The sequence below is a fragment of the Pithys albifrons genome, chromosome 1 (assembly GCF_047495875.1).
Source record: "Pithys albifrons albifrons isolate INPA30051 chromosome 1, PitAlb_v1, whole genome shotgun sequence".
NCBI classification, from domain to species: Eukaryota; Metazoa; Chordata; class Aves; order Passeriformes; family Thamnophilidae; genus Pithys; species Pithys albifrons.
In genome coordinates, this window is record NC_092458.1 from 16,488,323 (window position 1) to 16,500,426 (window position 12,104).

At 36.5% G+C, this 12,104-nt stretch overlaps 1 protein-coding gene across 5 annotated transcripts in view; it reads left to right on the forward strand.

Moving 5' to 3' along the window:
• The window catches only part of MYO16 (myosin XVI), a 379,293-nt gene that overhangs the window by 169,714 nt on the left and 197,475 nt on the right, over nucleotides 1-12,104 (forward strand). For all 5 annotated transcript variants that reach the window (XM_071566752.1, XM_071566844.1, XM_071566927.1 and 2 more), the window contains one exon: nucleotides 4,524-4,632. In XM_071566752.1, the coding sequence (XP_071422853.1) occupies nucleotides 4,524-4,632 (109 nt within the window). The remainder of the gene's footprint in view (nucleotides 1-4,523; nucleotides 4,633-12,104) is intronic.

Consider the following 12,104-nt stretch of genomic DNA (forward strand, 5'->3'; position numbering starts at 1 on the left):
AAACCTGGACATTGATCCATTTGATTTAGCTACAGCAGCATAGTCCTAAGAGTTTGTGACTCTGTTTATAGTTTGGTACTTAGACCAAGTGACAAGGGGTAGCTTGTACAGGGACAAAGCACAACAGAGCACTCTGGCTGTGCTCACAGTCTGTTCACATGCGATAAAGTTGCAAGTTTTTGTAAATTCTTGCAATTCAAAATTTCCAGTAGTGCTTGGACTTCAGAAGCTATTTGGTTCTTTCCCTGTCTTCTGGAACATTATTTGGGAAGAAAGAGTTCAGCTCCTACTGCAAAAGCGGTATTCTTATCTGTACTATCCTGAATTAGCTACAAGTTTAGATATACACAGATCTGATCATGGGATAAGTTATAGTGGGAATGTACATTGTGTCATGTACTCTACAGTGAATCTGAAGTTGACTTTCCACTGAATGGGAAGTCATCTCCAAAGGCATCATGTTGGCAAAAAATGTGTGTGTGAACATAGATCAGTACTGTGAAACTGCACCACTAGCCTGCCTCATGCTGTATTTCCTCTGAGCCCTCCATCTAGTCTTTAGGGTCACAACTTTAGCATGTATGTGAATGTTATGGGTTTGGCCAGGTAGGCCTAAATTTATTTTGGACTATTAGGCCAAACCTGAGACAGTGGACTTCAGCTATTATACTCTGGTTTTCTGAAATGAAAACCTGTCAGAGGTTCTACAAATAAGTACATAGACATAAATTAAAGCAGGATTCAAAAATACACAGTAAAGTTATCCTAAGATAAATTGAAGTATTTTGAATCATCATTTCTGGAACTAAAAAGTAAATCTTTTCTTCTTTCAGTAGCCAAAGTATTTTCTCTTTGGCAGCAGACTCAGATATCTGTTCACATGGGGACACCGTGCAATTTTGGTATTGTCTGTTCAGTTATTACTGATCACTAGCGTTCAATCTCTTATGCCATATCCACATATGAATGTTGTTCCGCATAGCACAGCAAGAAATCCAGTTGCATTTTGCAGTCTGTGTATTGAACTAAGTGTTTTTAGGAAAATTTTGAAATAATATATTTAAAGACATTCCTTCTGCAGTCTTTCTAAAATAGAAGCAATTTATCATTGCAGAGATTTTTTTTTCTCAAAAATATTTTTTGTATTTATGGGGTAAATTGGATAAAGTTTTGCAATATGTTTATCATTTTTATTGATAAATGACTTGGGAATGAGGATGCAAAATTCAAGTGGGTTGTATTGAAATGGAATAAATAATAATAGCATTTACAATATAAACAAGGTATACATTTTCTTCAACAGCTATAAACAGAAACCTAAGAACAATACAGGACTATACTCATTGTATTCAGATAATCTGAATTCCATCTCTAATCATATGTATGTTTCTTATTGTCTGGCCTAAGAGGTCATATATGTAATACTAACACTTAAGTTCATTAGCACAATTCGGGCCATCTGAATTTGACCTAAAGGTACAGTATCTGTGATATTTGCTACCTGCAACGTGTTCCACACTAGTGATGTACCCCACTGGTTAATAGTGGGTCCAGTCCTGTTCAAGGTCTTCATTAATGACCTGGACAGTGAGACAGAGCACACACTCAGGTCACAGACGATACAAACCTGGGAGGCAGGCATGATACGCCACATTAAAAAGGCTTATTATTAAAAACCACAGAATATGTCTTTTTTAAGCAAGATAATATGTTTAGATGTGCACCATTATCCAGAACTTTTTTTAAAAAAAATTCTGAGGCCTTCTCCTACTTCCACTGCCACAATTTTCACCAAACATGGCATCATTGCAAACATTTCTTAAAAAAATAATAAATAAAAATTACTTGGAGCTTAGTAATTCCATATTATGTCCTTCTTTCAGTGATATTACATCTTAGAGAGGAATTAAAAGTGTACTGCTGATCCAGATAATTATGTCACTTTTCCTGAATGATATGTCAAAGGTAATTTGGTTTCTTAACTCAAGAAGGAAGAAAATGTTCTTCTGTTGTTGCCTGGTGACGCCATGAGAGACCCCAACAAAGCAGGACTCTGAGCCAAGTTAGTGTAGGATAAGATAAAAATTGAAGATCCTTTAATATCAGGCCTAGGGCCTACAGGAATACATGATGACATGCACGTGTACCCCTAAGCTTTAATTTCCGTGGTTTTTATAATATGATCTGTCCAATCATTACTTTACACATCTCTTCATCCAGCCCCGTCCCACCCCAGTCCCATCCCCTTAGGATTTGAGTCTGGGGTTGGTGAGACCTCCTTTTCATCAGTTCTCTGCTTCCTTAGCCCACATAGGGCTCTTGGAGCTTTTCCAGCATTCTTAAACTCAAGGTTTTTTGCTTATGTTTATGTCTCATTCTGATATCCTTCAGCTCTATACCTTGGAAACAAGACTAAGCAACTAAAAGAATTTGAGCTACTGATAAATGGCAGAGGTTGGCATGTATAAACATTGAACTTAAGCTGCTAGAAATATTAGCACACTAAATCTACATTTTACTACAGTTACAAGTACTTCTGAAATCTATAAAAATGAAAAAATCAAAAACCCTTTGGTATCACTGGTGATTACCTATGTGCAAGGAAGAATAGATATATGCAAGACTTTGTGGGGTTTTTATTATATGCAAATCAACTACACATGAAATTGTGTTTCTTCCATAATTCTACCATCACTAACAAACTCTCGTGGATCAGTGAGTAGAAAGCAAAAGGAAAATCCTACTTCCTAAGAGTGGAACAAGTGAAATAAATAGTTGTTAAACTATCGTTGAAAGATACTGTAATCTTCAAATCCACCCTTTATTTGATTTTTTTGTCATCTTTTCTGGTGGGACAGGGATGTAGAAACATATTTTCATAGCACTATAATGAATGTAAGATTTTACACTTGTAAATCTCCTTCCATTCCTTTTCACTAAGCATGAGAGTCAAATCCTTTCATCTAATTTCATTTAGCAATTCAGAAGATATACATCTAATCTAAGTTTGCTGTGTAACCTCCCCTTATGGTCAATGCAACAAGAGAAGAGTAGAAGAAAGTAGTTCATTTTGTAGCAGGGTAGATTATTCTGCGGCATAAGATATGGTCTAGTAGGATATTTGAGGTGTTTGAGACAACTGATGTGAGTAAGTTTTGATGCTTGCCTGTCTCCTTGTCACTGTGATGGAAATTCAGGAAATCACCTCAGACTAACAGTTCAGCTTCAACACCTTACATTTGATGACATAAAACCTATATGAACTTGCTAGTGTTTCATGTCATGTTTTGCTCTGAGTCAGGAGCTCAGAGTGCTCATTGATTCATTGACCAGGAGCGCATTGCAAAATTTTTTTTTTATATAATACTTACAGAGAAAGCTTCTCGAAGAAGCAGTCATGCCTTCTATTAATAATTTCATATTACAGTTGACCTCTGCTGCTGTGGTTTTAAGAAAAGTTGTCCTTGGTATTTCTCACTTTTATTAGCTAAACTCTTTATCATACAAGCTGTTAAGAAAAGTAATTAATTTTACCTGAGGTCACTCTTATTTCATAATTCCTTGCATTTAAAAGCAAGAGAGAGAACACTTTAATTAATGTTATGACCTCTTGAAGAAGATACATGACATTTCACTAGTAATGTACCTTCTAGTGATGTGACACTAGTAAATTTTATGTCCACCAGACATTTATATTTTCAAGGATGGGAGTTTCCTTGCTAAAAATAAAAGTAAAAAGATTTCCCTTTTCAATGCAAATTCTTATGTTAGCAATATTTAATGTAGAAAATATAAGTTTTCTTATCATGTTAGTGACTTTTTTTCAAGCTTCTCATGAATCTATTCTTCCCATCCACTCCCACCCCCAATGGCTCCTCTTAGTTGCCTGTTCTTTATATGGTATTTTGAATGAAACTTTGAGAAATTTCAGCCTGGCTTCTTTAGGGACTGCCGTTGAAATCTTTGAGCTCACTTTCATTGTTTCCAGTTGGTGACAAATGGCAATTTTATTTAGCAATGGATAGTTCTCTTTGAGGTTGGATTGATGGATGAGGCCATGTGAGGTCAGGCCAACTGACAAGGTTACTCGTACCAGCTGTCCATCCATCCCTGCTGCAGGAGTGCTTGTGCTGCTTGTCAGTCAGCTTTTGAATCACTGCTGGTTACTGTGTAGTGGTTTTGACTTTAGTCTGTGACAGTTTACTTTAGAATGCAGTGCTGTAAATGGTGGTGGTTCCAAAACTCACTGATGAGAAGCTCAAACTTCTGTGTGGCAAAGGCAGACTAGACAGCTAGTGTGGCAACAGTGTCAGCTGTCTCAAACAAAGCCAGCTTTCTGATGTTCAAGAGTTCTTTATTTTGTCTTTGCTTTTTTTGTGTCTGGTTTTGTTCAAGGTTATAATCAGCCTGCTGTCTAAGAACACCAGCTTTGAAGTGTTTTTGACTGGCAATGTATAAGAACACCAGTTGTGTTTTGAGATTTCACTACAAAATCCTAAAATGCTTTTAATTCTTGTCTGTAGGCTGGAGCAAATGTACTTCTGCAAGATGTTAATGGAAATATTGCACTTGACTATGCTGTAGAAGGGACTGAATCTAGCAGCATCCTTCTGATGTACTTGGAAGAAAATGGTAAGTCAGCTCTTCAGCATTTGGGATGTCATAAAAATGATAAGGATGTATATTGATTTTATGTGAGTCACACCAAAACAAATTGAACTATATGAGTTTGGAGATGAAGCGGAGGAAGATTTGGAGTCACACAAGTGTGTTTAGATTGGAACAACTAACAAAGGTTAGTGACAGTTGCCATTGTCAAATCTGCATTTGCGCTTTCATATGGTGATACTAGAATGTAAATTCAAAGTAGGAAAACTGCAGCAACACAGAAACTTTTGAAAGAACTAATTTAACATTTTGAGGACCAAGTTTCACATTTTATTTCATTTCACATGTGTGCTGTGTATGTCTCAGAGTATAATTTTTGAATGACTGTTAAATAAATAAATCTCTACAAATCATTTGAATGGAAATGCATATGACACTTTATCCCTTATTCAAAAATATTAGTATTTTTTAATTATCAAAATACTGTAACTAGATTTATTTTATGAATTATACTTAATATATTATAGATTATATGACCTGTATCAAAAAAATGGGTTTGTTGCTCATCAGTTCCAAACTTACATTGTCAAGGAAATCACACTCTTTTTCAGGTCCTATGCTGTCCACAGCACATTGCATTGATCCGTTTTATAATTTTGCTTCCTCTGTGCCTGACAATGTCTTCACATCTTAGGAACTCTGGTTTTGGATTTTCCTAATGGCAAGAGAGCTATTAGATTCTAAAAACTTAGTTGCTTTGAAAAATGTGGATTTTTAGAGTCTAAGTGTTCCAAATACTGTGGCTCATGTGGATTTAACACGTAGCATGCGACAAGCCTGTAGCATGCAAGATGTAGTCTGCTTACTTGCAATTATTAATGCAGAATATAAGAAAATGTTTTCTCTGTCCTTGGTTTGTCTCTTTTTTTATTTATTTACAAAATATTTTTTGGGAAAAAAAAGATTGGCTAGTTTCTTGGCAGTGTCTGCATTGAAGGAACTTGCATGGAACAAAGGATTTTTATGACTCTGAAGTTACCAGTGATACCTCTTTTTCAACAGACAGGAGGGTCTCTGGTCTTCAATAAGCAATGACTCTGTGAATGTGGGAAGCTTTCAAATTAAAAAACATTAAGAAGGTGAGATCCACCTCTAAAGTTAGATCTACCTCTACTAACTTTAGATAGCTAAGCCTCAGCTAATCATGCAGACCTTTGATCAATGGAGCGAAATAGGAAATGCGTGCACTGTTTCATCTCTTACTAATGTGGGTAGGTGAGAACTGACTTCCAGAGTTGTTTCTTTCTGCTGACCTATAAGAACTTAGGTTGACAGGTTTTAGTTTTAGACTGTTAGGGTGCAGTCAGTTAATTGCAGTACTGCATGAAATCCTGGTCCTTGGGTGATCAGTGTCAAAATGCCCATCAGTTTTACACGGTCTGCTACTGTGATTCTTGTAACAATAGACAGGTCAAAGTAACCTTATTTAATATTGGATTTTTGAAATTTAATTAATATCTACTGAAATACTTGTGTAACCCACCATGGTTCATAGTAATTGTGGAGGAAATCCTTGAAGGAATTGAAGCTATATGAATATGTTGGACTTACCTTGGATTGACTAAATGTTTTTTATGAAGCCTTCCCCATTGCAGTAATCCCTGTGCACACCTTCATATGCATACCCTAACAGAGAGCAATGTCAGGACAGGACTGTATCTTTTTAATTTCACTCCAGATCTTAGTGAGTGAAGTCACTCTTCACTGTTGAAGATAATGTAATTTACTCTGTGGAAGCCATAATTGATAGCAATAGCCTTGGATGCATTTAGATTCATATATTTTGAAATAGTTTTTCTTACTGAAGTTACTTCTTTGAGTTCTGTTTGTAAATGATCTCTTAGGGTACAGGAGTATCATAAATGCAGAATACTCTTAATCCTGTAGCAACTGCCAAAAAGCTTTCATATACACCTTACTCTTACAAAATATAACATATGAGGATGTTATGTGGAGATTTCATTAGTGGAATCTACCGAAATTATTACGATTTAATGAAAATATTCTCCTGTATAGAAATCAGCTTTCTCTGCTCTTTCATTATGTTATATGACTAATGTTGCATTGTATACTGAAAGTAATTTGACTGAATGGAACACCAAACAGACTTTACTTATTTAGGAGAAAACAAGTCAAGGTACACATTTTCTGCATAGTAGGAGCATAATTTCAGTTGGGTAATTATTCTAATATGTCCCTAGTCAGGGATGGAAGGGAAAATACAGCATCCATTTTTAGAAAAGTGCTTGAAATAACTTGACTGTATGATATTAGATCATGTCCTGTGGGCACTCAGAAGTTTAGTGTATTCATGAGCTTCAGGATTTTATTTGGGTTGATTTATTGAAATCAAGTGTCTGGTAGTCACTCTATAATAAACCCTCAGAGCAAAAGATACTTCAAAGGCAGGCATCTGTAATGGGTCATCTGAACTATGACCTGAACTGCATGCTTCTTTCCAAGTGCTGTGAAGGGAGCCCAGAACAGCTAACTGAGACATAGAAGTCTGCTACATAGGATGATTTGTATGATATTTAGTTTTACAGCTTTCTATGTTGGTGCCTATACACTAGCTTTGGTGTCTAAATTCCTGTCACTGTTAGTGGGGCTCTAGGAAATACTGCCTCTGGAGAGCAGAAAGGTTATTCATTTGACCAGCCACAAGTAAAACACCAGTAAAAGCTGTTAAATTTGTCCTGTGCCAAGATGTTATTGGTTTTGCATGTTACTGAAGTTCTTGTTTTGCTGTCAAAAGAAAGTCATGACATTTAGGGACTCTGATATCTGGCAAAACCAACTGAGAGTAGGCCAGGTTACTGAGGGCTATGTTGGAAATTCTACTGTCTGTCTGAGCTCCCATTCCAGTGCTAATCCATCATCATGTAATTTCTTTTCATCTTATTTTCAGTTGAATTTTTCTTTGTTGCCACTTACACCTATAGCTTCTTATCCTTTTATTGTTTACATTCAGGAAGTGTTTCCCTCCAGAGATGAAATGAAAATATTAATCTAAAAAGGTGATTTTTTAACTCTTTGTCCTGTTTTATTCTAAATGTGGTTGATTATTGGAATCATCAAGAAAGTCCACCTGGCATTTTTTATAACCTTTTATTTTGATTTGTTTATGACATGTAAAAATACCAAACTTCAAATGACTGCTGGTGCATTCTCTGTTTTAGAGGCTGTAGACTGTAGAAATATGTCAGTGAAACTCTGATCATGGCATATGATCCTTATGTTTCCTCCTTTTCCATTGGCCTGTTTTACATATTTAATACTTTGAAGAATGCAGCATTTTTGTTTACTTCCTTCCTAGTATTTAGTCATATAGTGGATTGCATGACTCAGCTATAAAATACAAATGACCGACAGATGTTTCTTGGTTCTGTATTTCCCAAGTCATAGAAGGTGACACATTCATAGTAATTCATTTCCAAATAAGAGGAAATGAATTATTTTGCCCCCCAAGATCTCAGGCTTCAGCTTTCAGGGACAACTGTGCATTCCAAGAACACTGGCATTGTAATTTATTCTGACAAAAGACAATTTTTCAAAACAAATTAATGTATTTCTTGTGTATTGCATAGTGAGAGGTTATGCAGTAGCTGATTATTACAAAAGAAAAGGAAAATCATCTCTTCTGGTTTTATTTTTTTTAGGAATGACTGTATTTAAGTAACATTTCTACCTAAAGGTATAGGTGATATTTCTTTTTCTACTATGACACAAGTACAGAAGAAAAAAAGGGGTATTGCTTTCCTACATCATATTTTTTTTGTTTTTAAAGGCTCACTTTCTGTGGTGTAAATTAATTTAAAATAGGTGGTTAAAGCTTACTGACCTTTGATGGTAATATAGATTTCATGCACTTAAGCAAAATCTATTTTGGTATTCCAAATGGTGTGAATAATGGATCTGTTTTGTTCCCTGAATAGTAAAGGGATCATATCCAGATGTCTCAGAAAACTGTAGAACCAAAATCACATGCAAGTCCTATCCATTCAGGTAGTCTTTTGTGGTTTAAACTAGTTAAAATATTCTGCAGATTTCACAAAAATAGACCATGGTTTCTTAAATTCTTACTAGCAAATGGATTAAGTTTTACTCTTCAGCTGAAAAATAGAAGGAATAATTTTGTTTTTCTGCCTTGGAGCAGTAGGTAGATTAAAAAAAAAATAGGAAAGTGTTAGTACAGAACCCTACACTGAAGATGGTATTTAACATTAGCCAGAAATAGCCAACTTGTAAATTACTACAGTAAGGAAAATTTCCCTGAAGCCAGGAGTTAAGAACACAAAGGAAATGACATGTGCAGGAAAAGCTGATACAGAAAAGTAGTGGTCAAAGGATTAAGGAAAATATTACTGTAAAACTGACACTATATGGTAATCTAAAAAGTAATAGGAATATCCACCAAAAGTTAATACTGATTTAAAATATAAATTAATTTGAAATTATTCAAGAAATCTGGTGCATTTACATTAAAACCCAAATTTCCACACAGCTGCTCACTCATTCCCTTCCTGAGAAGGACAGAGGAAGTAAACAGGATGAGAAAGGTTGTGGTTTGAGACAAAGACAGCAAGATTGCTTATCAGTTACAGTCACAGAAAAAAACCGTCTCAACTTGGTGAAAATTGTCAATTGGAATTGTAATAGGTAGTGAGAAACAGAAAGGCATTAGAACAACACCTTTCCTCCCCTTTTCCCAGGCTTCACTCCTTCACTTGGACTCTTGTTCCACCACCAGCAGCTCAAGGAGGTGAGGGAGCTCCAGTCAGTCTCTCTCTGCCAATTCTTCTTCACACTTGTCCTCTGCTCCAGTGTGAGTTTTTCACAGGTATGGAGTTCCTTCAGGAATATCTGTCTGCTTTTCTATGGGCCACACTTGGCTGATGGGCTCAGCTGTGTCCTGCGGTGGGTCTGCTGGAGCTGACTAGAACTGTCTGTGGTCCACATGGGACAGCTCCTGGCTCTTCCCACAGAAGCCATCCCAACAGCCCCACAACTACCAACACTTGGACAATATGTCTGGTTGTGTGTTTCTCAACACTCTGGCACTTTCTGTGAAAATAAGATCAAAATGAAAATCCCAGTTATTTGTATTTTTCATCAGCTTTGATTGTTATTAATTAAAAGAAATGTTCAGAATATGTACATCAATATTTTAGCATTGATGTTATGCTATAGAAACTCTTAAATAGATCTAGTAATCCAACAAGGGGAAAAGAATCATCTAGTTTCTACAATGCAGTCCAGAAAAGGAATTGATATAAATCTATAAATCAACATACTTTCAGGAAAATACTGCTTTAGATTTTAATATTGAAAACTATTTCACAGACATTAAGGCATTATTGCTAATATACTGTGATAAGAACTGACTAAAATAGCAGCACATACAGATTGTTAGCACTAAAGATCAGCAAGCTTTAGCTAAAACTAAATCCCCTGATATATTTTCCATTTTAGAACCATATGCACCATGATCTTGATTTATGCTTGCAAATTTTTTTTAACAGTATTGATGCAGTGGGTTGCAGTAATTTCTGTTTGTAGACAGAAAAACAGGCAGTCAAAACCAGAGAGCCTCAGAGTGGTTGGAAATTTTTTTGCTTTGATTCTTTTTGGTTGGGAACAACCTACCCATACAAAAAAATCAAACAAATCTGTTTTCTGCATTAATTAATGATAGGGTTGAGGTATTGGGGTTGCCAGTGAGAATAGGAGACCAAGTGAGATGTTTCAGTAGGTCCCTTCAAGTCCAAAAAATGAAGCAAACGGGTAACACATGCCATAATTATAGTAAAATATGTCCTGGTTGAGGATGCTCATCTTCCTTTGGCATTTGTGTTTTCTAATAAAAGCATAAGTAAGCTACCTTTTTCTTTTTTTCTAGTTCTTGGGGAACTGACTTTGAAGTCTTAGATTCCACTTAATATTTTTCTGTTCCCAGCATGTTACCCATATGCTTCTTTCAAAGGGAGAACCTTTAAATCAACCATGCAGACTTTTGGCACTGGACTTAGTATTTTAAGTTATAGATAGCAGTTTGTGATCTACTAGCTGTTGATATAAAGAAACCAGTCATTCCTTGACTAATAGGCTTTGCAAAGACTTGAAGAAAGATTGGGAAGAACATCAGAAACAGAATGCCCTTTTAATATCCTTTCAAACAACTTCTCAAGGAATAATCTAATTCCATTATAATCAGAAATATACTATAATTTTTAATAGAATTCCTAAAATTAAAATCTTATTAAGTTGGAAAAAAAATGTCAGTGCCTGCAGTGCCACCCACAGGTTCTGTGACTTGTTCCCCACCCCTTCTTGCTGGGGCGTGTCAGCTCAAAGCCAGCTGTGATGTGGTAAAGCCATGTAACCTGGGAGCCCTTGGCTGAACAGAGATAAGTTATGAGGCAGAGCTGGGACAAACATTGTTCTGATACTTCAGCCATCCTTTGTCTCTGAAGCCACATTTAAGCTCATATCCCTGCTTGAGATAGTCCTACCCTCAGCCATGAACCTTGCTGGTCCTATCCCTGAACCACTGACTTTACTCCTTGCTTCAGTTGATTTGTCTGGATTTGTTGCTAGAGACTTTTCTGTCAATCACAGTGCTGCTGTTGGCCTTGATTCCTACCACCAGACCCACTGAATACTTTTAGGATTGTGCCCTGGTCAGCAAGGACACTCCCTGCCTGCCCTGTATTCACCCTCACCTAATGAATGCTTTACTATTAAGCCTTGAGATTGCACCAGTCTGTTAAAGTAAATTACAATTTTTTTTATAAAAATTAAGCGGCAGAGTTCATTTAATTAATTTTATCTTAAAGAGTCATCATTATCTTTATTATAGAAGAGAGAGAAAATAAGCATGTTTCCCTAGAATGGGAGAATTGTGACTCTGATATTTACAAGAAGAGGAGGGACTTTAATTTTTGATAACATTTTCAGACTAGAAGGAAATAAACTTTATCAGCCATAAAGAGAGCTGTATCCTGGGCTGCATCAAAAGCAGTGTGGCCTGCAAGTCAAGGGAGGTGATTCAATCCCTCTGCTCCTCTCTGATGAGACCCCACCTGGAGTGCTGCATCCAGGTCTGGGGTCCCCAGCATAGGAAGGACATCAACCTGCTGGAGTGAGTCCAGAGGAGGCCACCAAGATGATCAGAGGGATGAAGCACCTCTCCTGCAAGGGAAGGCTGAGAGAATGAGGTTTGTTCAGCATGGAAAAAAGGTTTTCAATTACTTAATTGTGGCCTTCCAGCACCTGAAGGAAGCCTACAAGATGGGGAGAGAATATTTACAAGAGCATGTAGCATCAGAACAAGGACTATGGTTTTAACTGAAAGAGAGTAGGTTTAGATTAGATATTAAGAAGAAATTCTTTTCTTTGAGGGTGGTGAGGAATTTGAACAGGTTTCCCAGAGAAGC